A 27,271-nucleotide genomic window follows, 5' to 3' on the forward strand; every position below is an offset into this window, starting at 1 on the left:
TTGAGATTGTTCTTTCTTTCTTTCTTTCTTTCTTTCTATCTATCTATCTATCTATCTATCTATCTATCTATCTATCTATCTATCTATCTATCTATCTATCTATCTATCTATCTATCTATCTATCTACATGCATTAAGCAACAAATGTTTGCTTCATCATTTCAAGATTTCAAAATCTGTGCATTTATTCGTAATACGACTACGCATATGCTGACTAACTAACATTATAGTATCTTTAATGGCGGGAAGTTTCTCTTTTAAAAAAAAATAAATAAATACAAATGTGGTTGTAAATGGTTCAATTGAGTAAGAACAAGGTGCACTTGAAGTTGGCTCGTTTGCATGTAGCCTTAATTTAGGATATCATAAAAAGATTCACTGTATGAATGTTTTAGTTCAAGTGATATTGGGAATGTAAGGTGTGGAGACAATCACCATCAGGTAAGTATACGTCTTGGTTAGACATTTCAGGTTGAAATATGGCCTTCATGACATCTCTGCCCATATTCTAATTGCTGATGCACGTATACACGATGGAATATTCTTTTGAATCATATTATAAAAGGCTCACAAAACTCTAACGATAATCCTCCTGAGTGTTGGCTGATTTAAATTCTTTACTATTTTTTTTAAATGACATATTTGAAAGGAAAATGTCCGCTATTGAGAACAAAGGTTGCATACTGTCGACTAGAGAAAAGTATTGGAGACAAAAAGTTATATATTTTGGTGAAACATTTTATATTTGAGAAAAGTCATGTTTTTTATTCTTTACGCTGGCCACAGTTGAACTCACAACAACTTCGTGCAGTGAAGCAGGCAGGAGTCATGTGACACTTTATCAATGGTAATAGCTGTGTGGTTTGCTGCTTTGCTGCCAACTTAGGAGTGCAAAAATGAGCTTTTGGTCGGCCCGAAAGGGGGAAAAGCTGTCTTTCCCTCTCTCTTGTATAACGGGAATTCTATGAGAGCGTTATGAGAGAGACAGAGAGACACACACACTCACAAACACACGTGCACGCACGCACGCACACACACACACACACCACACACACACCCGTTGTATACTTTCAACTTTTTCTTTCAAGATCAAGTTGCATATTGGAGAGACACTCAAGATAAAAGTTGGATATTTCTGTGAAAGAAAATGTATAATTGCAAGATAAGAAGAATATTTTTAGCAAAAATGTCAGATTTTTCAAATGAATTTGTTGTTGTATTGTTTTTATTGTCAACTGCAAAAATGTATTTTATTTACAACCCCAATTCCAATGAAGTTGGGACATTGTGTTCAACATAAATACAAATACAATACAGAATACAATGATTTGCAAATCATGTTCAACCTATATTTAATTGAATACACTACAAAGACAAGATATTTGTATTTTCAAACTGATACACTTGATTGTTTTTAGCAAATAATCATTAACTTGGAATTTTATGGCTGCAACACGTTCCAAAAAAAGCTGGGACAGGGTCACGTTTTCCACTGTGTTACATCACCTTTTCTTGTAACAACATTCAATAAACATTTTGGAACTGAGGACACTCATTGTTGAAGCTTTGTAGGTGGAATTCTTTCCCATTCTTGCTTGATGTACGGCTTCAGCTGTTCAACAGTCCGGGGTCTTCGTTGGCGTATTTTACGCTTCATAATGCGCCACACATTTTCAATGGGAGTCAGGTCTGGACTGCAGGCAGGCCAATCTAGTACCCGCACTCCTTTACTACGAAGCCATGCTGTTGTAACACGTGCAGAAGGTGGTTTGGCATTGTCTTGCTGAAATAAGCATGAAAAAGACGTTGCTTGGATGGCAGCATATGTTTTTTCGGCCTTGCCGCTTACATACAGTGATTTCTCCAGATTCTCGGAACCTTTTGATGATATTATGGACCGTAGATGATGAAATCCCTGTCTTTGTAGTGTATTCAATTAAATATAGGTTGAACATGATTTGCAAATCATTGTATTCTGTTTTTATTTATAGGTTAACACAATGTCCCAACTTCTTTGTAATTGGGGTTGTAGTATAGTGTACTAGTATGGTATAGTACAACGCAATGCAACTATTACAGTATGGAGACTTTTTATCTACTGTATTGTATGTGATGTAGCCGCATGCATGATGACTCAATCGTACATTCTACATATACAGTGGATCTAAAAAGTCTACACACCCCTGTTTAAATGCTCGTTTTTTTATGATATAAAAATGAGATCAACATAAATCATTTCAAACCTTTTTCCACCATTGGTTTGACCTATAACCTGTACAATTCATTTCAGGGGAAGTACAAATAAAGAAGCTTGGTATGGGGTTTACGTGTGGTTCACATTCTTGGAGAGCAAAGTTTGGACACGATGTTGGGGAAGAGGGTGGGCTGTCGAACGTGCACGTAATAAACCGCCGCGCCTCCGGCCGCCAGCGTAAGGCTCAGCTTGAACAGGACACCCGAGCTCGCGGCGTTCGGTTCTTGCACCTGCCGGTGGACAAACAAGAAGAAGAGGACGTTGAAACGTCAGTTCCAACCATCAACCAACCTAGGGATGACGGTGAGAAGAAGAACATCCAGCAGAAGTTACCGTCAAGAAACCGGACTCACATTTGAAGGTGAGAAGGAGGTGCCCAAGTATTTTTTTGTTTCTAGTGTTAGCGAGTTTTCTAAAGCCCATTTATACATTTGGAATTGAATTTTTGAATGATGTGAACTTTAGTCAGATTCATTTAACCTAACTTTTGTTTTTATTAATACATTTTAATTTGTATGTAGTTAAAATATTTTGTATTTATTTTGTGAAATATAACATTTCTGTTTGATTTATTATAAAATGTACTTTTCAATCAATCATCTTTTTGCTTAATGTACATTTTAATTCAATTCAAATCATTTTGTAAAAATAATAAAGTACATTTTTACGTTTTGCTTGACTCAAAAATTCATTTGAATCAAACTTTTTGTTTGCATTTTTTAAAAATTGTATGTCTGATCGAATTTGTAATTCAAAACTGTAACTTCACATGCCCTGGGATTGGCTGGCGACCAGTTCAGGGTGTACCCCCGCCTCTCGCCCGGAGATAGCTGGGATAGGCTCCAGCACGCCCGAGACCCTAGTGAGGAGAAGCGGTACAGAAAATGGATGGATGATGATAGACATTCATGTATTTTAATGTCATGTAATGTAACCTAATTGTATATTAATGTAGTTTAATTTTTAATCACATATTTGATTTTTTTTAACGTATTTTAAATTTAATTTGATATTTACTGCTTAATGAATTATGTTTTTAATGTAATGTAACTCTTGATTGTATTCAATTCATTTTTAATGAAAAAAAAATACATTGTGCACTTGCTTTTTAAATGTGCTTAAATTGTAATTGTTTATTTTAAATATACGTTTAATTTTTTAAATGTTGTATATAATGTAATTTTCCAATAAAAAAATGTTAATTTAGATTTACGTAATTGAATGTATCTTAATTTGAAATGGAATACATTTGTAGTTTAGTAGTACATTAGAATTGTATTCAATAAATGTTTGATAAAATATTCATATTTTTACATTTTAATTTGTATGTACAGGAGTTACATTTTTAATATTTAGCGGTTGCTCCTCGCATCAGCCGCTGACAAGCTAGCTCCCGTAACGCTGGCGTTAATGCTTTTATACGTCATTGGTGGTGAGCGCAACAGACCTTCCTGGTCTTGAGGGGCTGGAACATGCGTTGGAACTGGGTGAGGATGGCCTGCCGGGCGCCCTCCCACTTGCCGGGCCCCGTCAGGCGGTACTGGTAGGCGGTGACGGGCCCCCACAGGACCTGCTTGAACAGCGTGTAGTCGGTGAGGAGGAGCCACAGCAGGCTGGGCCGAGCCCCGATCTCGCCCGCCAGGTCGTCCATGTAGGAGACGAAGTCCACCTGGAGGGGCGCCAGCTTGGACACGATGTAGCTGCCGCAAGGGATGGGGGAAATTGATTGGCTTTTTCATAAAGAAAAATAGCACTGTAGTGTAAAAAAAAAACAGAACATAAAAGATAATGTACAAAAAAAAAAAAAAAAAAATTTTTTTATTTATTAGATTTGTTTGAATAAATTGTAATTAGTGTACATACTGTAATATGCATCTGTTGGATGAGTGCCTTTGAGGGGCGTGGCTCAGTAACAAACCTTCTTTTGGTGGGTATTTGCTTATGTTTTACCTTTGCTCCATCTGTTTGGTGTCCTTTTCCACAGCCTTCAACATGGCCTGGCTTGAAGGCAGCTTCTTTTGTCCTGAACATTAAAAGAAGTTCTCGCAGTCTCTATGGCCGCAATGTCGGCTACACCCAGCAAAATCTCATGACACTCCACATTAGTGTCTTCGCAAAGGCAGAATTTGTGATACATTGCAATAATGTGTTGCAATGTTACAAGAAAAAAAGTCCGAATTTTTACGAGGCTATTGTGAGAATGTTGTTGTTTTTTTTTTTTTTAACCAGAATCACCATAATTCCATAATATTAAAATAATAAAAAAATAAAAGTAGAAATATTATAATAATATATTATATATTTATTAATATATATTATTATAATATTTTGACTTTATTATTATTATTTTTTTTACTATAAATTCACATTAGGAGAAAAAAAGTTGTCATATTATGAAACAAAAATCTACATTTTCTGAAGAGAATATATGAGGAAAAAAATATTCTACAAGAATAAATCTGTAATATTAGGAGGAAAAGGTCAAGATTGTCAGAAATTAAAATGAAATTATTAGAAAAAATGCATTATATTCTTTTATTTTATGAGACCAAAGTTGTAATGTGGGCATAAAAAAAATGACAATTTTACAAGAATAAAGTTGCAATATTGCAAGAAAGTATAATTTCTGAGAACGTGGTAATATTACGAAAAAAAGATACATCAGAAATATATATTTTTTAAATCCTTCTTTTGGGAGAATAACGTTGTAATGTGAAAAAAAGTTTTCATGTTAGGATCATTTTATTTTACTTCACAAAAATAAAGTTGTATTATGTGGAGAAAATCTCCTCTACAAAATGCAGTGGTAATATTGCATGTACAAAGAGAGTAAAGTTGTAATATGAGAAAAAAAGCGTCATACTTTTTTATGAGAAACATTAAGAAGAACTAATTAACTATGAACTTATTTCATGAGAATAAAGCTGCAATATCACAAATCAAATAATTTTAAAAACTTTGAATACTATAAGAAAACAATTCTTTTTACAAGAAAAAAAGGAATTTGGAAAGAAAACAATAAATAATAAGTTGCAATATTAGAAGAAAAATTATACATCTTGCAAGAATAAAGAGAGCAAAGTAAATAGAATACAATGAAAACAATTTTACAACAAAGTTGCCAATCTGCACGAAAAAGATATCTTAATTTCGCAAGAATAAAGTTGTAATAGTACGAAAAAAGTCTTCAATAGCAATTTTGGAGAATAAAGTAATATTACAAAAAAAACGATCAATATTGTATTGTATAAAAAAGACATCATCTGATGGAAATAAATTTACCGACGGCCTGACCTTTTAAGACATGCACAACCCAGCGCGCCTGCATCTCGGCCTGCGGCATGATGGCTCCCAGGGCGTGGATGAAGCCCACCACGGCCAGGGTGGGGTGCTCCAAGTTGGGAGGGAACACGTGCTTGTAAAGACCCACGCGGTGGCCCGACTTGTACAGAGCGTTGGCGGGCAAGTACGGGAAGTCGTAATTGTAACCTGTGGCGAACACGATGGTATCCACCTGGAACAAACGCACGTTTTACAACAAGTCTACCTCCTCGACGATTAGGGCTCACGTCAGCGTTAAATTGTGCCCCGATGCTCTGGTGGCACATCCGCGTCTGTTGGACAAATGTACCGGGATTAGGAGTAGGGCTGCAGATATAGAATATTTGGAGAATTGCATATTCTAATGATTCATCTATCGATTGATTGAGTAATGGGATTTTGAAAAAAAGGATTTTGAATGATTAACAATGTCAACACATAATACAATGACAAATGTGCATGGGGAGATGAGTACTATTTCTGTCCACTTGGGGTCGCCATCCAAGTGTTTTACACTGTAGTATCTGTGACTTAAAGTGTGTGTGTGTGTGTGTGTGTGTGTGCGGCTTTTCCGAGCTGGGGCCTTGAGTCACGAGGTGGAGTCGTGGCTAAAGAAGCTCGTCTACGAGTGCGAGTATTCCGTGTTTCTTTTGTTACCGTTTGTTTAATAAAGGGATTGAAAGTGCGCCTACAGCTGTGTCTATCGTTGACCACCTGCGAAGGGATAGGAATTTGCTGCAAGTAGCGGTGGGAGGCTACTAGCGGTAAACTAGGGTTTCATTTACCGTAGACGTGGACTAGTGTAAGCGAGTTCTACTTTTTAGTAGACACATTGCCTTTTTCAAATCTTTTTTGAACCACATGGCTTGATCCCAAACTTTGGAGATTCTCTGTCTTTTATGGGTTGCGCGTTTGTGCAGTAACATTAGCCCATGTGGGGGAAAATCATACCTGCATAGCTTCGAACCTTTTTTAGGAATTAAAGTATTCAAGTTTTTCGATGAATCATTCCAGCCCTAATTGGAAGGCTCGACCGTTAAGCCAGCCATTAAATCGAGTATTTTACATACACTTTTATTTCCCTTTGGAAAATCCAAATGTTGCCCCTGAGCTCAACAGTTTTGCGAGGGCGTTCTGACCTTCTCCACGACACTGCCGTCCTCAAAGAGCACAGACGAGCCGCGGATCTCCTCCACGTTGGGCTTGATGATCACCGAACCCGACAGGATCTTGAAAGGCAGGTCGTCGTTGATCACAGGGATCTGACTGAAAAGCCTGAAAAGAGCACACAGGGCACATGATTTATATTCGATACAAAAACTGTGAAAAAAAATGTCCTTTGACGAGAGCAGATCGATTTTGTCGCTTGAGTCGCTACCTGTGTTTGGGTCTGAGGGCGTACATGGTGTGGTCGTACATGGCGTTGAGCTTATTCTCGCCGAACCAGTTGAAGAAGTTGATGGGGAAGAGCTGGAACAGGATGTGCACAAAGCGCGTGTTGTACTTCATGTCCACTGGCAGGCCATCGTCGGACACCTGGCGGATCACCCAGGCCCCGCGCCGGGTGCTCATGTACACCTGACCGGAAGGGAGGATGAACAGATGAAGGACACGGACAGAGAGAACGGAGAAGAAGAGACGACGAAGGAGAACCTGCTCGGCGAACTTGCTGCTCTCCACGGCGATGTCGCTGCCCGAGTTGCCGATGCCCACGACCACCACGCGCTTGCCGTGCATGTCCTCGGGGCCCTTGTAGTCCCAGCTGTGAAAGTAGCGGCCCTGGAACGTATCCAGTCCTGCGTACGCCAGGGAAAAAAAACAAATCATCAGAATTTTTACCAGAATAAAGTGACAATATTAGGAGACAAAAATGCAATTTTTTCTAATAAAAAAAAGAGAAAATTACGACTTTTTTTCAGCTAAAATGTCTTTTTTTCCCCTTTTTTTCCTTAGATTTATCCTCATAAATTGTGATTTTTTTTTTAACTATTCTTTTATAATATGACTTTATCCTCTGAAAATTTCTACTTTTTTTCCTCATAATATTTTACTTTATTCTTGTAAAATCAATGTTTTCTTTCACATAATATTCGGACTTTAGTCTCTCTAAATTCTGAGTTTAAAATGTTTTTTCATAATAAATGAATAACTCAAAAAATGCATTACTTTTTAAAAAATAATATTACAACTTTATTCTTGAAAAACTAAGATTGTCTATGTAAATTCAGACTTTTTTTTTCTAATATTAGGAAATCCTTCTCGTGAATTAGGATTTTTTAAAAATCACATTCTAAAATTAAATTGTCTTTTTTACATATAATATTACATGTTTAGTTAAGAAAAATATAAATCTTTCCTTATCACAACTTGTTCTAGCAGCTTTTTTCTTGAAAGATTTTTTCTCAAAAAAAAGCTTAGTCTCTCTTAAAATATGAGCTCATCCTCGGTGTTTTTTCTTCTTCAAAATGTAACTTTCTTTTCCTGAAAAAAAAAAAAATCTAACTATTATTCTCCAAAAGTTACATTTCTTCTGTGAGTAGTACTCTCATTATTCAAAAAAACTTGTATCGCAAATCATCTTTCCCCATTGAAATGAATTCAAATGTTACACATGATACACAAAAAGACGGTCCCTTCGAAGGTCTGTGAGCTGTATTAATAGCTGTATTAATTTTTTTTGCAGAGGATAAAGAATATATGCCTGTGAGTATTGTTATATTGTCTGTCTGCTATTTGTGTTCAAATATCTGCGTGTATTAGCGTAACATCAAAATGATGTTTTCATTTCGTCATGAGCAGGCTAACGCCCGGTAGTTACCCGGGAAGTCCTGCAGGGGCAAGTTGCGGTAGGTGTAGTGTCCCGAGCAGCAGATGACGGCGTCGAACACGTGCGTCTCCTCCTTCCCGTCTCGGTTCTCCGTCACGACCTCCCACTTGCCCGTGCGGGCGTAGTCCGACCTCGGCTTGACGCTCTTCACCGCAGTCTGAAAGAGCGACGCGCATGTAAGGGTGGTGTCACTCGAAGCGAACAAGCAAGCAAGCAGGCACTTCTTACCTGGAAGCGGATGTGCTGCAGCAGTTTGAAGTGGTCGGCGTACATGCGGAAGTAGTTGAGGATCTTGGAGTGGTGCATGTAGTTGGGGTAGTCAGCCGGGATGGGGAAGTCGCTGTAGCAAATCATCTCCTTGGAGATGTTGATGGTGAGGGAGCGGTAGATGCTGGCGCGGTTGGGCTCAGACACCTCCTGCAGGGGAACGAACGAGATCCGCTTCAGCGTGAACAATCTACAGCGGAAACCTTCAAAGACTTCCGTTTCGGGGTAATGCGCGAGGATATAGACCAATTATTTAGCTAAAAGGGAAGGGAAAAAAAGTCGTTTTAAATATACGTTGGGGCCTTGACTTAAGTTTGTGTGTGCATTGGCTTACATATTAAATAAAGAAGGCAGTGTCTCCGAAGCTCAGTGAACTGCAGTAATATTCACAGAGGATAAAGAATATATGCCTGTGAGTATCGTTATATTGTCCATCTACATTTTTTTTCTGCACCACTTGTGTTCCGATATCTGTTGCTTAAAGAGTTAAAACTACGGTAACATCAACGTTAGTATCAGTAGCCCGTCTATGGTGTTTTGCATCGTGTATTAGCATTAAGCGAGTGGACCTTCGCACAGCTAAGTTATGTGGATTGGTGTAATAGGAAATTTCTTTCCATATGACCGAGTTCAATGCCCATGGTTCTACACCTTCTATATGCTTTAGGTTAGATGCATTTAAACTTATTAAAACGCACTTTTAAAACGTTTTTAAAAAAAGATCCTTTTAGGAGGAAAAATCTGCAACACAAGAAATTCACATTGAGTCATACTTTTGAGCAAAGAAAATGGCAAAACACCAAGAATAAAGTTATATTTGATCGCTAAAAACATCACGTTTCAGGAAAAAAAAAAAAACATTTCAACAGTAAAGTTGAATTAACAAAAGAAAAAAATTATCACTTTTTGATTTGCGAAAAAGTCGCTCAATAGTCAATGTATTTTCTTTTTTTGAATGTACTTGCCTTGAACTTCCATAGTCCTCCTAAGTCGTCGCTACTCTCGAAGCAGGTTGGCTGCAAGTCTTCCACCAGACAAGCCTTGATCGCACTCAGACCCGACGGGCCTGCACCGATCACTGCCACTTTGCGCACCATGGTGGAACTATATATATATATAAAAAAAAAAAGATTATTACATCATATCACAGTCAAATTGTCAATTGGTTGGCCTGCCCTGGCTCAGGTCAAAGTTGAGGCTTTCATAAGTTTTAGCCAAGCAAGTTGCAAGTTCTACAATTGGCTACTCAAGTCTGACTTGGGTCAAGCCATGTGACTCAAGTCCCCTACCTCTGCTTTAAACACACTTCAAACTTATTAGTTTCACTTTATCAGTTTATTTTTGAAAGGGGACAATGCAATTTCATAAAACACATGAAGTACACATGGTTAAAAAAAGCCAGACTTAGCCAGAAGGCTAGTTTTCATCTGTAGTCCCCTGGCCATGATGTCAAAAAGCAGTCAAATACATCTACGAGACAATATCATACAGGATACACAATCAAACTATACTATTAAGAGAGAATAAAACCAGAATTTATTTGATCATAACAAAAAAGACAACATAACATACTTGTCTTTTAGTGTTGGCAGCTATAGGTGCTAACTAGCCACATTGTCAGTTTTTTGGTGAAGGCCTTGTATGTTGTAAGCAGTTGAACCTCCTTCCACTCACCAGCGCTCCTCACTGACCAGGCCGACTTACTGCGCAGAGGAATGAGACGGTCGCCTCTGACAGAGCCTCGAGTGGCACGCTCAGAGCCGTTTCTTTGGCTGATGAACTCAGCCAGAGGAGCTGGGGCCAAATCATGCAGTACTTTAGAAATCAAATTGAAATCTGCAAATATGTGAAGACGGTCCCAGTTTTAAAGACTGTATTTTTTTTCAAATCGCACAGTGATGATAGTGCCTTGGTTTTTTTATCCATCACTTTAATGACTTGTTTGTACAAAACTTCCAATGGTTTTTTTTGCATTCTGACCAGCCTGGGACCAACTGGTTATGCAATAGTTAAAGTGACTAAGAATCATCGAATGCAGGTACATTTTTGCGGCTTCAGTTGACATTTCATTCCGAATTGCACGAACATTTGCGAGGTTTAATTTGATATTTTTACACAATTTGTCAATATGGGCTTTAAAGGAAAGCTGTGAATCTATTATTAACCCAAGATATTTGTATTGGCTGACAATTTGCATTTTTTCTCCATTAACAAGTATGTCGGGGTCAGGTGATACTCTATTTGTTTTAGTGAAATACATGCCTACAGTTTTAGAAACGTTTAGCTGTAGACAGCACTCCTGCAACCAAGTTGTGACACAGGACATTGTATTAGTGAGTTTAGCAGCAACAGTATCTTTGGAGCGACCATGAACAAAGAAAACTGTGTCGTCTGCATACATTACGCACTCTGCTTCAGAGGAAACAGTGGGCAAATCGTTGATATAAAGACTAAATAAAAGGGGGCCCAATATGGATCCCTGAGGGACTCCAGAGGTTAGCCTAAGAGACTCTGATCTGCAGATTGTGTTCTGTCATGCAGATATGATTCAATCCAGCTCACAGCTTTGCGAGAGAAGTTCAATTTTGAGAGCTTGGTAAGAAGAACAGAGTGATTTACTGTATCGAAAGCTTCCCTGAGGTCCAAGAACACCGCCCCTACAACTCCACCCTTGTCGAGAGAAGATTTTATTTTCTCAATGAAGAGGCGTGTAGCCATTTCAGTGGAATGCTTGGATCTGAAACCAAACTGCATGGCGTGGAGAGAGGGGGGAGCTGCTGATTAAATAATGGACAATCTGCTCTGACACCCATTTTTCTGCAACTTTGGAAATGGCCGGAAGAACGCTTACAGGTCGGTAGTTATTCCGAGAAGTTGAGTCACCGGATTTAAAGACAATAGCAGATTTCCAGGCCTTTGGAAAGTGACCAGATGAAATTGAAAGATTAATGATTGAGGCAATAGGAGGAGCAAGAGTTGAACCTAGATCTTTGAGCATGCTCGTGTCCATTCCCAAAACACCCTTTGCCTTAGATGGTTTGAGTGAATGAATTGAATCGATAACTTTGGTCTCAGTAATATTTGTAATAGTAAAGAACTGCGTTGCAGACAATGCAGGGTATTCCTTCCTTTGTTTTAGTGCAAACTTAGAAGAGATTTCTGACACAGATTCAATGAAGCAGTTGTTAAAAGCATCAGCCGTCACTTGAGGTTCCGTCAGGATGTTTCCATTTCATTGAATTTGCATTAGTTTTGTTTTGTCATTTTGTGTATCACCCAATCGTTTTTATTTATTTATTAAAACACACCTTTTAAACAGAATGAAATGTATTTGCACACACACAGAAATTACAAGCATGAAATGTATAGAAAATACGTAACAATATATACAGTAGGTGAAAATCCATGACATTGAGAGGCCATATAAAAAAACATTTGTTTTATGGTATATTTTCAGCCTAATACCCTTCCCACATGCTGTAATCACATTGAAACATTCCAACACACTTTTTAAACCAATTGTAAATGTATTTCAAACACACAGTAAAATGTATATTTTAAAGAAAAACATGCAAAAAAAAAAAAAAAGCATAGCTTACTGTTACAACTTGTTATCATATTGCTTGAACTCCAGAGCCGATAGGAATCAGAATCAGAATCAGAATCAACATTATTGGCCAAGTATTTTGCAAGACACACAAGGAATTTGTCTCCGGTCATTGGGGCCACTCTAGTAAAACGACAAACAGCCACTATCACTAAATATACATAGTTTCCATGCAAAAAGAGCATGAAATCAACGAGCCCCTTTTATTTGGGAGCCACTCAGCTGTGAGAGGGGGAGGGGGGGCCTCAAAAATATGATATAATAGAAACAGCTTTCAGTACGCAAACTACAACCACGATAATAAACATATTGTTCAATCGATGCCTATTATAATTTTAGCTCTCACGTTGGATTATATTAGTCAAAATACTATTCATATAAGCAGCACAAATGATTCTTTGAACCGTGACCATATGTGTGGAGCGGGTCCTAACCTGTACAGGGTGGAGATCCAGGCAACAAGTGAGGCCAAATGGAGAGGTTGAACTGAAGGGACCGAAAATCCTTGTCTTCATCTTGTATTTATAACTACACACACACACACACACACACACACATCTCCACCCCCTGACTCACACACATGCATGCACGCACACACAAATGGACATTGACACACACACACACACACACACACACACAATTGATCCAACCACAAACACTCATTGATCATGATTTACTTTCAGGGTTCGTTATCACGTAGCTGATTACATATTCAGTGCAATATATGCATAGAAAAAGAAAAAGAATGCAGTTATAGTACAGAAAAAAAAATCATGTTTTTAAGATAAGAGTTTGCGGTTTAGAAAAACACAAACTTTTGGTCATGTATGTTCAATTCTTAAAATGATCATTTTAAAAAAATCATCCATCTTGGCCTCATTTTATGGCTTTAAATTAATTTTAATGAATATTATTTGTAATTATTATTATTTTACAACTTGTCACACGGTGCTTCAAGAATAGCCGACTCACAGACTGTAGAGACAGGAGGCGTGACCGAATAGTGTTTTCGATCACGCACACACAGGGACAAACAGCAGCCTCCCGCAAATTGAAACTGTTATCGTTTCTTGGCCTGCTTATTTAACTCTGGTTAGAAACAAAAGTTAAAAAGAAGGAATTGGACAGCTCACAAGACAAATGAAGAGTAAACGTGTGTAACGGTGGCGTCCGATAAATGGACGGCCGCATATGGCTTGGAAAACCACCGCCAACGCTCACCAGGTCATCAGGTAAGTTGATCACCTCTCATATAGTTAACTGACTGTACATTTAAAAAGAAAAATATAACATCAAACATTTAACATTTTGTATTTGGAAAAACTCCATCATGAATAAATCATGCTAGCAATGCAGCACCCTTGGCGTGCCTTGCACGCGCGTTAGTGGGGCGTTTCTTTCGGCAGAGAGGGCGGGGTGTGAAGGGAGGCTACATTCAAATCTTGCTAGCGCTTTGCAAACTGCATACTCTATCTTTAAGGGGAAAACACAATGCATTTTTTCCAAAAAAGAAAAGTTAACTACAAATTCAAAATGTGTTCATTTTTTATTGTTTTTATTTTTATTACTCGAGCATGGCCATACGAGGGCTTCCATGGCATTGGATGTCATTTTCAACTGTTATTAAAAAAATAATAAAATCAAAAATACCCCTAAAAAATGATGCTCATCATATTCAGGCTGTCCCAAAAGTCACTATCTACAACCCCAATTCCAATGAACTTGGGATGTTGTGTTAAACATAAATAAAAACTGAATACAATGATTTGCAAATCATGTTCAACCTATATTTAATTGAATACACTACAAAAACAAGATATTTAATGTTCAACCTGATAAACTTGATTGTTTGGAGCAAATAATCATTAACTTTGAATTTTATGGCTGCAACATGTTCCAAAAAAGCTGGGACAGGTGGCAAAAAAGACCTGTTTGGAACATCCCACAGGTGAACAGGTGGGTGCCATGATATTTCCTCTTTGGACACGACGTCCACAAATTCCAAAAACAATTTGAAATGTGGACTCGTCGGACCACAGAACACTTTTCCACTTTGCATCAGTCCATCTTAGATGAGCTCGGGCCCAGAGAAGCCGCCGGCGTTTCTGGGTGTTGTTGAGAAATGGCTTTTGCTTTGCATAGTCCAGTTTCAAGTTGCACTTACGGATGTAGCGCCCAACTGTATTTACTGACATTGGTTTTCTGAAGTGTTCCTGAGCTCATGTGGTGATATCCTTTACACATTGATTGTCGGGTTTTGATGCAGTGCCGCCTGAGGGATCGAAGGTCACGGGCATTCAATGTTGGTTTTCGGCCTTACTGCTTACATGCAGTGATTGTATTTGTAGTGTATTCAATTAAATATAGGTTGAACATGACTTGCAAATCATTGTATTCTGTTTTTATTTATGTTTAACACAACGTCCCAACTCCATTGCAATTGGGGTTGTACTTCCTGTTTTCTATTTGGGTTCAGGTACCATTTGGACAGACGTGAGCCCGTCAGCATTTGACAGCGTAGGCTTTGCCCATGGCTTGCCCGTTGACATTAGAGCAAAAAATAAAAAATAAAAATAAAAAAATATATATAAAAAAAATAAAATAAAATAAAAAAAGCTATGGTGACTTTTGGGACACCTTGTATAATAATTAACACTCATTTGATTTGTTGCATCATATTTTCATCAGTTGATAACACAATGGGCCAATTCTTAGTACGAGATCAATGAAACACAGATGCACTTCCACGTCGGCTCCCAAGAGAGGACGAACGAAAACAAATAGCTCAAAGAACCACTGGAAGCTGCAGCAGTTATGCAACTAAGTTGGGGGGGGGGGGACAAATGGCACTCCAGGCTTGACCAACTGTGGCAGAGTTCATCTCTGGTGAGCCAAGGAGGGTCGCACAGAAGAGGATAAATAGAAATAATATTCATACTACAAATAAACTTTGCAAAAACAAACAAACAAAAAACTTTTCTGTAGATCACTTATGCCATGTTAACGCCAGATTTCTATTGATTTCATGCTTTAAATGATGATTGATTTTGAAAATCAACCAACACAAAATGGCAGACGTAGCTCAGGCCAAAAAGTAAGTAAAGTAAAATAAAAATGGGGGAGAAAAAAAATAAAAAATAAAAAATAGATGTGTCAATTGGTCACACTTCTGGGATTATAATTCTCCTTGTTGCAGCAAAAGCCCGATTGATTTTGAACGCCAGATGCAGCCGAGCGACGCCAACAGGAAAAACACTTCATACTCCTGTTGATTCAACAGTTTCTAAGCATTTATTGACAGTAGTACGTGCCGTGTGTCAAAACAGGAACCCGGTTGATTTGGAATTTTTGTGAACAACACCAAACACAAAATGGCAAATGTATCACAAATTAAATGTAAAAAAACACCCTCCATCACTTGTCTACTGGTCACACTATTCGTGTTTTCAGGGATTATATTTATCCACGTTAAAGCACGAACCCTATTGATTTTGAAGAACATCCCTCGCAAAAGGACAGACGCAGCCTCGGCCAAGGATAAAATCAAAACAAAACAATAAAAAAACCTTCATGCTCCTTGCATCTCTTGACTGAACAGTCTCTTGGTATTCAAGTATATTTACAAGTACATGCTACGTGGCAAAACAAGAACCTTGTTGATTTCTGGATTGCAAAAGATAAAACTGCCTTTAAGAGGCACCATATAAAACTGGACCAGACAAAGTATTGGACTGCACCAACAACTCCCCCCTCGTGGGACAATGAATATTTCACATGATCCACAGTAGTGCAGCTAGAATAAAAACAATAACTTGAGACATTTTTGTAGAAATTGTGTGTGAATGCTGAAGAGCTGAAGCTGAACTGAAATACTGTGCAATTATGTCAAATGGAATGCATCTTGAATATAGGACTGAAAATGATTAATTTCAATGATAGAGTATCAAAAGAAAAAAAGGTATATTTTGAAGTTGGAATGGTGTGAGACAGTTAAGAAATTTGAATAGGTGAGTTCAATATGGATATGTTAAAACTGTCTGCAAGGATTTGGGAAATCTTGCCATGGAAAATGTGGATTGGTGAAATGGAATTTTTTTTTTTTTTTTTTTTTTTTTTTTGCGGCAGGGTTGTAGATGTCCTGAATTTTGTAAACATTTTGAAGTTGGAATGGTTTAAATTGGTCTAAAAATATGGAAGGGTTAGTTAAATCTGTAAAATGTCTCATTCGTTTCAATGAGATTTCTTTCCACTGAAAATGTGGACTGCTGAAAAATGTGGGAATTTGTGGGACATGAAAAGATGTCCTGAATTTTGTGAATATTTTGAAGTCGGAACGGTTTGAATGGGTCGGGAAGTGTGGAAGGAGTAGCGTGTCGAAAAAGTGCATGAGTGCTCTTCAGCATTCCCACGATTTTGGCAATAATAACATTAAGTGTCTGATTGTTATGCTACATGTCCCAGCAGCGCCTGCAGGCTCTGAGGCGAGAGCCAGAGCGCCTCCAGCAGGTTGTACTGGCAGTAGCCCATCCAGAAGCCAAAAGCCACATCTGTGACGTTGTGGCGGCCCAGCATGACGCGGCTCAGCCCCACCGTGGCCGCCCACAGCAGCACCAGGACCCGCAGCGGGGCGGCCAGCACCAGGTGCGCCAGAAGAAAGCGGGCGCACATGGCGGCGCGCGTGGCGTGGCCCGACGGAAAGGAGTAGCGGTCCACCGAGAAGGAGGCGAACATGTCCATGCGGTTGTGGGCTGGCCGCCGCCGCCGCACCGTCGCCTTCACCACGCCCACCAGGACCAGATCCAGCAGAAGACCTGGAAAACGAACATACCGTGGTCGCGTCTAATGTGAATATTTGGAATTTCTTATGGTCTGTAGCACTGATTGAGAAATGTGGAAGGATGAGTTCAACTGGTAAAATGTCTCATTCATTTCCATTTTTGAAAGGATTTATTTTCATACGAAAGGTGGAATGGTAAGGGAACGTGTTCCCAAAATGTCCATGATTTTGAAAACATTTTGAAGTTGGAATGGTGTGAAAGCTTGAATCGATTCTTAAATGTGGAGGGATGCGTTAAATTAGAATGTCTCATTTGTTGCGATAAGATTTATTTTTAAGTTGAATATGGAATTGTGGGGAAATGGTTCCCAAGATGTCCCAATTATTGTGAATATTTGGAAGCTCAAATGGTTTGAATAGGTTGAGAGGTGTGGAAGGATGAGTTACATTTGTAAAACGTCACTCATTTCTATTGGATTTATGTTCACTGAGAATTTGGAATTGTGGCAAAATTGTCCTGAATTTTGTGAATTTTGAATGTGTCGAGAAGTGTGGAAGGATTTGCTAAATCTGTGAAATGTCTCATTCATTTGAATGCATTACAAACAATAAACTGACTTGTTTGTAACTTTGTTGAGCTTCGGCAGATGTAGTCAGCCATCAATTCATTGGTTTCCCAAAGTAAGAAGAACAAAAGATAATCCAAGGCACAGTGCTGTCATTTCTTACCTATGAAGAGGTTGAGCAGGACCTCCTGCCCGGCAGCACTGTCACTCTTGTAGAGGCAGTAGGCGGTTCCAGCCAGCCAGGGGATGCCGTGGCCCGTCACCTCGATGAGCTTCATCAGGGGCCGCGCACTCCCCAACGACGAGTCCTCCCGGGCGCACACCCCGAGACTCTTGGACAGCCACAAGTCGATGGCGAGCAGCGAGCTGAGGGCCACGCGGAGGAGCGAAGGGTTGAGCCGAATGCCGTCCTCCTCCGGCGGCCCGGAGCCGTTGGAGGAGCCGGAGCCGCGGCGACGAGTGGGGCTCTCCGAGGCGCGGAGCCGCGCGGCGGCCCCGTCGGAGCTCTGCCGCTGGAGGGGATGAGGCGGCGTCGACGACCGGCTCAGCGGCTTGGTGAGCGACATGAACTCGTAGCGGCCGTTGTTGGTGCCACCGAGCACCGGGCTCCCCCCACTGCCGCCGGCGCGACCCGGGGGTTTCGCCTTCGGTGAAGACATTTTGTCGGCTAGTGTCGCTGCGGCGGGCTGGCACCGCAGTGGGAATGTCTCCGCAGTGTTGCGCTGGACTGGCTGTCGACGCTTGATCTCGTCGACTGGAAAGTACTGAAGCCCCGCTACGCCATATTTGTTGTTCTATCGCAACGCCTGCTGGGAAATGGTGTTTTTCCCCTTCAATCAACGAAGGACAAGCCGTCAAGTTTTGTCAAGTTATTGTACGCCGTTTTTAAAAATACAATAATGTAGCTCAAATAAATAATTAAAATGTAAATATAAATACATGTATTTAGTTAATTCACCTTTTAAAAAAGTAGTATTTTAATACAAAACCCCTCAATAATAATCTATAGCCTAAAACTTTTGGTTTTTTTTTACTAGATTTTTTTTCCCAGTTGTAGCACAATATACAATGACTATAATTCATTTCCCCCTCCCCCCTTTTTTTTCGTACCGTCTCATATATTCTACAGACTGGTAGGTATACACTTAAAAATATTTGTATTACATTTACACTTATTTATTATAATGACATTTTTTTTAAACACATCTTACTTTCAAAAAGTCAAAGTAGGGTTTTCAGAATAGTCTAGTTTCTAGCCTGGTTTAGGGTTTTTCAGATGATGGTTTCAGGCCAGTGTTAAGGTTTCAAGTGTGCTGACCTGGTGGTGACCCTAAAAGTGCCTGTGAGTCCCTTCCTTGCTTCAATGGGAAAAAAACAACGAACTGAATTTACTGAATTCGAACATGTACATCAGTTGCACACGACTGAAATGTGAATTTGATTATTTTTGAGAAGAAGAGGAAAAAATGGTTTAAGTCTGTTTAACCTTTGTACATGATCAAATTAAGTACTTTTTTCAGTGTTCATTCCTTCATCCTTTGTTCTTTCCTCAATCAGTTCCATCCTTCCTTCATTTTCATATATCATCGTTTCCTCCATCCTTATATTCTTTCATGCATCCTTGTTTCCTTCCGTCCTTCATCCCACTTTCTTGCTTTCATACATCCTTGTTTTCTTCCTTCCACCCATCCTTAATGAATTTGTCTGTTTTTATATTTGTAAAGCGCCGTGTGTTGCATTTTTAATGGACGAAAAGTAATGTGTCACTAAAATTTTATTTGATTATTTCCTACGTTTCAATCTTCGTCGCGCCCACCCGTCCTTTCATGACAGCTTTGTTTCTTTCCTTCCATTTTGGTTCCTTCCTGCCTTACGTCTTTCTTTCCTTCCTTCTTTCCTCTCTTACCATTCCTCACTACGTACCTATCGTAAATAAGTAACTTTTAAAAGTTTATACTTACTTTTGGACCAACATTTAATTTTTTTTACGTTTTCGCGTGTTTTATATGGGATTACTTCCTACTGTTATTGTGATGTGCTATCAATAAAGTTATTTCATGGAGGGGAAAAAAAAATGGTGTCCTCGATGTCAGTTTCACGGAGCACGCATACTTCCGGGTTTGTTTTGCGTGAGGGGGTTGATCGCACACCCGCGGAGCAGCTTCTCTTACCCACGCGTGGATCTCCAAAGAAGAGCCGAACATGCCTGGAATTCTGCTGGGTGACGAGTTCCCCAATTTCGAGGCTGACACCACCATCGGCCGGATTAAGTTTCACGACTTCCTGTCAAACTCGTAAGTGTAGCTAGCTATTAAGAGGGTGCGGAACCGATCTTTACGGAAGCGTGACCGGGTGACAGTTATTTAATCAACCTCGTCGTCCTCTTTTCTCTAAAATTCGACGTAGTGGGAATATAAAACAGACTTCTGCACTCACAAATGCCCGTAATGCACAATCAAAAGTATTAAATGCGTCATAGACAGACGCATAGGCGGAAATTCACGAATCACATTTAATTTTTTTCCCCTTGTATTTTTTGAAAATTCATTGAAAATGTTCATATTTCCATTTAAAGGTTTATGATTTAAGTGGTTTTTGTATACTTTTAAGTCATTTTACATTTTATTTTAAGTTTGTAATTAAATCGTTTTGTGGACTTGTACTTTTTAAAGCCATTGGTAAGTTTTATTTTAAGTTTTATAATTGAGTAGATTTATGTGTGCCTGAGTTTGCATTTAATTTTTAAGTTTTGTTATTGAGTAGTTTTGTGCGCTTTTACTCTTTAAAGTCGTTTATGTTACATGTTGTAATTTTACTAAAGTACAGTACAATCTGAATTATATCCATTACTTGTTAAATCAAAGTAAAGTCATTTTTAAACGTTATTTTTTTTAAGTTGTGTAATTCTTTTTTTTTTTCATTTAATAATTTAACATACAGTACATTTGAAATCATATTGATTACTAGTAAAAACAAAGTCCATTTGGGAAAAATGCATCTGGTACTACAAGGAAAATATTTTTCAGTTGTATTTTCACTGAATACCAACAGTTCAACCTGGTCACAAAGTGAAATCTGGGACGAGCCAGGACACAAAGCTTGAATTGTGCGTTATCTTTGAAATGGGGCACCCAGCGGGCTTGTTGGCAGACACTGAAATTCCCTGCCTCTTGGTGCCTCCCTGGAGTCATTTACATGCAAACATAGCCTAAATGAGGGCCCTTGCGACTAGACTTTACAGCGATTTTATCGGCCTGATCAGTATCGGCCGATAATTAGCATTTTATGCTGATTGGCTTTAATGTCATAATTTGCCGATCCGATCAATGACGTCATTGAACGGCTCCGCAAAAGACATTTACTCTGTGTCGCCTTCGTGCACAGTATATTTGAATCCAAAAGCTTATTAAGTTTATTTTTAGCCTTGTCGCGCGTCTGTTGACGTATTACTGTAAATATCTGACGGCCAATGAAGTTATTTAAAAAAAAAAAAAAAAAAAAAACATGTCGGGGGTGTGGGACAGACAACACGTAATGCCCGATCAGACTACAAGACAAATTTGTCAGACTACTGCAATCAAATCTTTTATTCCGATACCACTGCATCCCGTTTTTCACGATCATTGGGCTTTATCTTGTCAACTCAAATGTGACCGGATGCACTCGTTACCGTGGCGATGACAACGAGTGGATCGCGCCGACTGTATTATGAGGACAAAAACCTGCGTTGGTGGTCACCGGTGCTCAGGACAGGAGAGGACGTTCGTTTAAGACTTGCTTGAGGAATGTTCACGTACTTTGAATACGATACGGCTCGCAAGCAGGCAACAAAACGGTATGTAGCCGAGCAAGCTACTGCTAGCACTGATGGTTGTACGGAAACATGCCGCCGTTCTGTCGGATCATGCTCTAAAGTTTCGCTGTGGGTGAAGTAATTTAATTACAATAAAGTAATTTAATTACAGTAAGTTAGCACCCATTATTTCTGTCATGTAAAAAAAATGTCACAAAAAGTGTATACATTAATTACTTCCTGCCATCTAATAGAAGACCATTCATTTGTTCTGTCTGTCACTATGCCTCACTGGCATAAATAGATGAACAAAGATACATTATTTATTGTAAATATAATTTTTGGAGCAATTTAGTACACAAGTATATACAGTAAATGAACAAGTCATTTAAATAGACACATTCCTCCATCGGTGATCGGTTGTCGTTTTTTTAAACTCGCTGATCGGTCCCAAGAATCCTGATCGTGTAAAGCCTACTTGCGACAAGACCTTAAAATCAAGCGTGGTCAAAAGCGTAGAGAATGTCGATTGTGTCCAGTCATGTGCGAAGTCACATGAGCGTTTCAATTGTCACTTTCCTTCTCATGGAGGCCATGAAATAAGTGGCTGATACGGTGGTGTTCTTGTATCTATTTGAAAGTCGGCCAATTAACACATTTTTCATTTGTTTCATATTTTTAAGTCTATTGATGTCGTGAATAGAAATAAAGTTGCAATTGGCGCTTCCCTAAAAATGTTTACAATAGCTTATATTAGTTTAGGCTCACTGATATTTTGATTTCAGCAGAGCAAAAACACACACGCAGTGAAGACTTTCCGGAACTTCCGCTAACAACCCAAACTAAACTTAGCTCCTCACTACATACGAAGATCTTAAACTGTCATTGTCACGTCAAAATACTTCCTTGACACCGATTACTTTCCTATCATGCACGGCTTTGGCACTGTCATGTGACCTCTTAAAGTGTTACAATTTAAAAAAAAAAAAAAAAAATCATTTCAGGGATTGCGAATAGGGGAATGTTTCAGCGGCTAATGGAGGAAATGTTAAATTTTTTTTTAAAAAAGTGGTAGATTTCTGTATGTCTGTGTTACTATAATGTGGAGTCTTTTAATATTCTTGGGTTGCAACAACCCTTGTGGCTCTTTTCAATGGGCAGATGGGGCATCCTGTTCTCCCACCCGAAGGACTTCACCCCGGTGTGCACCACCGAGCTGGCGTGCGCCGCCAGCCTCAGCGACAAGTTCGCCAAGCGTGGCGTCAAGATGATCGCCTTGTCGGTGGACAACGTGGAGGATCACCGCGGATGGAGCAAGGTGAAGGACGTGCGCCGAAAAACACACACGCGTCCATAGCTGTTGAACGTTGTCTAACAAGTCATGCCAGTGAGCGTCATTGTGTGACTTTATGCATCTGTGTCCGTATGGGGGAGGGAGAGTGTGTGTTGGAGCGAGTAGGTCTGTGTGTGTGCCTGAGTGTAACAACAGGTCATGCTTGACTGAGTACGTGCATGTGGCCCCATGCGCTTACTCTTTGTGTTGCATCAGTGTGTTTGTGTGTTCGTTTGTGTCGCACAAAGCAAGCAATAACCTGCTTGTCAAGGTCATCAACCTCTTCAAACATCTTTACTAGCTAACTTGGAAGCTCATGAAAAAATGTGATTGGTTAAATAGTGCTTCGGTCACTTCAAAACGGTTACAAAATCGGCCTGTCCATCATTTACCCAATTTGAACATGGTGGCTTTTGTACCTTGTCTTGTGACACGGAGATCATTGACTTACCTTTTACAGTTGCATCAGGTTATATAAATATATATTTTTAGTTCATTTCTTTTTGTCATAAAATAGACAAGTCCAATTAAACGATTACCCCAAATGGGAATTATTGATATATCATTCATGAAAATATAATATATAAATATATATAAAAACACTAATTTATGCATTCATAATAAATAAGTATATACATGTATTAATACTTGAATGAATAATGTATTAAAATATTTCATTTACTTTTTGGCTTGAAAATTAGACCGATTTGATCTGAGACGTTACAGCCGACGCAATCTCGTTTATTGCGAGGACGTTCCGCGCTGCCTTCATGTATGTTTGTGTCCAAAAGTTAGTTTCGCGTGGATTGTGGGCGCAAATCAAAAAGTGTCCGCACTAGATTTGTGATCCATGTGGTAAAGAAAGTCCTAAAATCACTTTATTTTTGCTTATAGAATTGTTGCATCTCTTTAATTTAGACAACAAACGGTTAATGTTGGTGTAACCACATCAAAGCAGCTGCCCATGCATGTTGTAGCTAGGCAGAGGTTCCGCCTACGCACATTCACCCAATCACAGATCTGAGCACCAGCCGCATTGTTTATTAATGACCACGGAAGTAAGTCCGATGTTGGCGCACAAATCTTTTGCTAAACGTTTTGCCAACAGTCAGAATGGCTCCTAAGAAAAAGGGAAACTGCTAAAGATAGTGTTAGCTATGTTTTTCTGAACAGACGTACCCTATTTGTGTTTGTCAGATTATTCTAAAATGTTTAAGCATGACAAAAAAAAAAGAAAAAATATTAGACTATACAATTAGTGTCCTGGTCATGGACTTTGTGTGTGTGTGTGTGTGTGTGTGCGCACGCAGGACGTGATGGGGTTTAACAATCAGGCTTCGAATCCTCTGCCCTTTCCCATCATTGCTGACGAAAAGAGGGTGCTGGCCACCAAGCTGGGAATGCTGGACCCCGACGAGATCGACGGCGATGGCATCCCGCTCACCGCTCGTTGTGTAAGAAACTCAGTGTTGTCGCATTATGCTGGATTCTGTGTGAAATGTGCAAATGCATACAAAAACGGGTGAAAAATCCACACCAATAAACACAAACACAGCACATGTTATTTCTGTGACTTTGTGGACTTTGATCCAGGTGTTTGTGATCGGGCCCGACAAGAGGCTGAAGCTGTCCATCCTCTACCCGGCAACCACGGGGCGGAACTTTGACGAGCTGCTGCGCGTTATCGACTCGCTGCAGCTCACCGCGCAGAAGAAGGTGGCCACGCCCGTCGATTGGAAGGTACGCCCCGAGCCTTTTTAATATGTTGCTTCGCATGCCTAACGGAGTGACGGGACGGATTTTCTCTCGTCTGTCAGCCCGGAGACAAAGTCATGGTGCTTCCCAACGTCTCAGACGCCGAGGCGGCAACTCTCTTCCCCAACGGCGTCACCACAAAAGAGTTGCCTTCTGGGAAAAAATACCTGCGCTACACTCAGCTCTGAAGACTGCGCCTCTCTATATTAGGACACCAATAAAAATAGTGCACAGTCAAAAAACAAGTATAAAATACTACACAGCAACAATAAACACAGAATTAGTGCCTTTTGTAACATTCCATAATAAACTTTGCACTTAAATTCAAAATGATTTTTTTCCCCCCCCCCACCCATTCTTCTCTGCTATGCAACCATTACGCCACTTAGTGTCACTATATTATCAGATATAGAAACTGCAACCTTCTGCAGTTGTACGTTTCACCAATAGATGTCGCCAAATACATGCTGTAGTGCTGACTAGCCTTGATTCTTGTATGTGCTGAACTTCCATCCATGCATCCATTTTCCAAAGGTAAATAACAGTTTATTATTCATGTTGTAGGGCTGTTTTTACCATTTCCATTTAGTAAATGAATTCGGGAAACAAACAGAAAAAAAGTTGCATAGGATAGTACAGATATTTAAAAAATGTGCTTTCCTTCTGAAAAAAAGTCAAAATATACAACTTTTCTCAAATATACTTTTTTCCCCCCTCAAAAATATAAAACTATTCTAAGATTACAGCCTGTACCTAGTAGTGATACTAGTAGCAGTGTTGGTGGGGGTACATAGTCGCCACGCCCACTCTTTTTTCCCTTTAAACTTTTTCCTCCTTGAAACTTTTAAAAAATGAAAATGTATATTTGTGTGACAAAAGTTACAACTTCTCTTTTCCTTGATATTCTTTTTTTTTTTTTTTTTTAAATAATATAAAACTACAGTATTTTCCAACTACAACCTGTACCTAAGTAGTAGTAGTAGTAGTATTGCTGGCATGGGTGCACAATTACTTTTTTCCCCTCTGAAATATTAATATAATAATTAATATAATGAAGTTCTTTACTGCCTGAATGTGATTTGCTTCTTGGAAATTTACCAATTGTTTGATTTTTGAGCATAGGAACCTATCCGCCGTCATTTGAAAAACTTGCCTTCTTTGCTGTTTTTTGTGCCCTTTCTGAAACACCCTAAATTGCCGCAAGATTACAAATCTCTGATTTATACAAAAGTAGTGCTTTGGCGCCATCTTCTGGCACCAATAGTTAAATATAAACGTATCTCAGGATGCTGTCAATTATTCGCGGATTTTCGCTCTTCGCGGCTGGGCTCGAAAAGAGGGGGGTTACTGCACACCACTTTTTCTTGAACATGTACAACTTTTGTTTCTCAAGATTTTCTTTTTTCTTGAAAATCTAAAACTATTCAGCTAAAATTGCAACTTGGGGCTGTCATGATCTGACTCGGATTATCCTACACATATTTTGTGGAGTACTCGAGTAATTGCTGCCCCCCCCCATCTAATCTTTTTTTTTTTTTTTAATAACTACTAACATGCATTTTATTGGACTTCTATTCTTAAACTGCATATGTTTGTGCTGAGTGCATGGTATAAACTCTGTACAGAAATTGAGACAACAAAATCAGCCTTTGCGAAATGGTTAGCATTCGCGATTAGCATTAGCATGCTAGCGATTACCATTTTAGGTAAAAAAAAAACAAAAAAAAAACGGTAACTACCATTCATCTCACTCATACATGTTAAATGTACATTACACATCTAAAAGTGTCTTAATAATCACTTCCAGGTGCTCCTGTGTCATTTTTGGCAAAGTTTATCAGTGGGCCAACACTGCGTCCATCTGGAATAAAGTAAACATGTTTAAACACGGTTCCGGGCTGAACTTTTTCTTTTTTGGTCCCGGCAGAATTTCTGCCTCGAACAGTTTTTTACGTCGACTTAGCCTGAGTTATTCGATTAAAATTATTATTATTATTATTTTTAAATTTGATTTTTTTTGTCCTCTTTCCTCTCCTCCCCCCTAGCCCTACCTAGCAGTAGTAGTGATGGCAGGAGTGCACTCCATCCACTCCTTCTGCTCTCCCTTGTCTTGTCTATCATAGTGAACAACAGCCACATTGTGTAGACGGCAGCACTGATCAAATGCATTTGTCCCATAATGTAGCACAACAACAATAGCCTTCGAATAGCAGGCGAGCCTGAGAAGAGCTTACAGAGTGTCAGACGCCGGATCAACTGCCCTCCCTTTTACCCTGACCCCACTCCACCCCGTCCCCTCTCTATGTTCGTCTGTCACCCTGGAGCCTCCTCCAGCGTGGTAATACAACACCAAGCCCGGTACCAGCTGCACGCATGCACGCACATACACATGCACACGCGTACACAAAAGTGTAGTAGTGCTGATCAAAGGCATAAACAGTGCTGCCAAAGGATTGGCCTCCCACTAAACTCCCCCCGTATCTCAGCGAAGATATTTCCCCCCTCCTGACCCACCCGCCTCAGACTAGCCAGGCTCCACTTTTCCTGAGGATTGATAAGCAAAACAAGGGCTCACTCATATTCTGTCACATCGGAGCCTCCCCAATGAGGATTTACAGACGGGATTTGACGAGTCAGGCTCTGCTTAATGTGAGGGTGGATCATATTTGAGTTGTTTAAAAGACTGCAAATAAGTATAAAGGGTCCAGCAGGACCCTTTTTTCCTGGGGGGTGGGGTGGGAAACAACCATGATAATAAACTACAGTGGAACC

The 27,271-nt window shown here is 39.5% G+C and overlaps 3 protein-coding genes across 7 annotated transcripts; 1 reads left to right on the forward strand and 2 right to left on the reverse strand.

Annotated features, from left to right (window-relative positions):
- Positions 1 to 1,380: 1,380 nt before the first annotated feature.
- Positions 1,381 to 12,853, reverse strand: LOC133480426 (flavin-containing monooxygenase 5-like). 5 transcript variants are annotated; one of them, XM_061778399.1, is made up of 13 exons: positions 12,710 to 12,797; positions 12,268 to 12,398; positions 10,343 to 10,462; positions 9,634 to 9,772; positions 8,630 to 8,818; positions 8,393 to 8,558; positions 7,228 to 7,370; positions 6,953 to 7,152; positions 6,714 to 6,849; positions 5,548 to 5,767; positions 4,204 to 4,276; positions 3,701 to 3,953; positions 1,381 to 2,483 (listed from the first exon to the last, which is right to left on the reverse strand). In XM_061778399.1, the coding sequence occupies exons 4-13, from the start codon at positions 9,763 to 9,765 to the stop codon at positions 2,334 to 2,336; spliced, it is 1,662 nt and encodes a 553-aa protein (XP_061634383.1). In that variant the 5' UTR covers positions 9,766 to 9,772; positions 10,343 to 10,462; positions 12,268 to 12,398; positions 12,710 to 12,797; the 3' UTR covers positions 1,381 to 2,333. The 5 variants fall into 5 exon arrangements, with proteins under 5 accessions (XP_061634383.1, XP_061634382.1, XP_061634381.1 ...); XM_061778398.1 differs by lacking the exon at positions 12,268 to 12,398 and having other exon boundaries at positions 12,710 to 12,798; XM_061778397.1 differs by lacking the exon at positions 12,268 to 12,398 and having other exon boundaries at positions 10,343 to 10,504; positions 12,710 to 12,792.
- A 2,690-nt stretch (positions 12,854 to 15,543) lies between these two features.
- plpp6 (phospholipid phosphatase 6) lies at positions 15,544 to 19,786 on the reverse strand. The gene is made up of 2 exons (XM_061778402.1): positions 17,782 to 19,786; positions 15,544 to 17,086 (listed from the first exon to the last, which is right to left on the reverse strand). The coding sequence occupies exons 1-2, from the start codon at positions 18,275 to 18,277 to the stop codon at positions 16,719 to 16,721; spliced, it is 864 nt and encodes a 287-aa protein (XP_061634386.1). The 5' UTR covers positions 18,278 to 19,786; the 3' UTR covers positions 15,544 to 16,718.
- Positions 19,721 to 26,390, forward strand: prdx6 (peroxiredoxin 6). The gene is made up of 5 exons (XM_061778404.1): positions 19,721 to 19,912; positions 22,573 to 22,729; positions 24,055 to 24,198; positions 24,338 to 24,484; positions 24,562 to 26,390. Exons 1-5 carry the CDS (start codon positions 19,821 to 19,823, stop codon positions 24,685 to 24,687), a joined length of 666 nt encoding a protein of 221 aa, XP_061634388.1. The 5' UTR covers positions 19,721 to 19,820; the 3' UTR covers positions 24,688 to 26,390.
- Positions 26,391 to 27,271: the final 881 nt, after the last annotated feature.

The sequence above is a fragment of the Phyllopteryx taeniolatus genome, chromosome 7 (assembly GCF_024500385.1).
Source record: "Phyllopteryx taeniolatus isolate TA_2022b chromosome 7, UOR_Ptae_1.2, whole genome shotgun sequence".
Taxonomy (NCBI): domain Eukaryota; kingdom Metazoa; phylum Chordata; class Actinopteri; order Syngnathiformes; family Syngnathidae; genus Phyllopteryx; species Phyllopteryx taeniolatus.

Coding starts and splice junctions, on each gene's coding strand:
- prdx6 (XM_061778404.1), top strand. CDS start 19,821: ATGCCTGGAATTCTGCTGGGTGACGAGTTCCCCAATTTCGAGGCTGAC. Junction 19,913..22,572: donor CACGACTTCCTGTCAAACTC/GTAAGTGTAGCT, acceptor TTCAATGGGCAG/ATGGGGCATCCTGTTCTCCC. Junction 22,730..24,054: donor ATCACCGCGGATGGAGCAAG/GTGAAGGACGTG, acceptor GTGCGCACGCAG/GACGTGATGGGGTTTAACAA.
- LOC133480426 (XM_061778401.1), bottom strand. CDS start 9,765: ATGGTGCGCAAAGTGGCAGTGATCGGTGCAGGCCCGTCGGGTCTGAGT. Junction 6,850..6,952: donor GCCCTCAGACCCAAACACAG/GTAGCGACTCAA, acceptor TGCTCTTTTCAG/GCTTTTCAGTCAGATCCCTG. Junction 3,954..4,203: donor ACCAAACAGATGGAGCAAAG/GTAAAACATAAG, acceptor CCCTTGCGGCAG/CTACATCGTGTCCAAGCTGG.
- plpp6 (XM_061778402.1), bottom strand. CDS start 18,277: ATGTCTTCACCGAAGGCGAAACCCCCGGGTCGCGCCGGCGGCAGTGGG. Junction 17,087..17,781: donor CCTGCTCAACCTCTTCATAG/GTAAGAAATGAC, acceptor TTCGTTTTCCAG/GTCTTCTGCTGGATCTGGTC.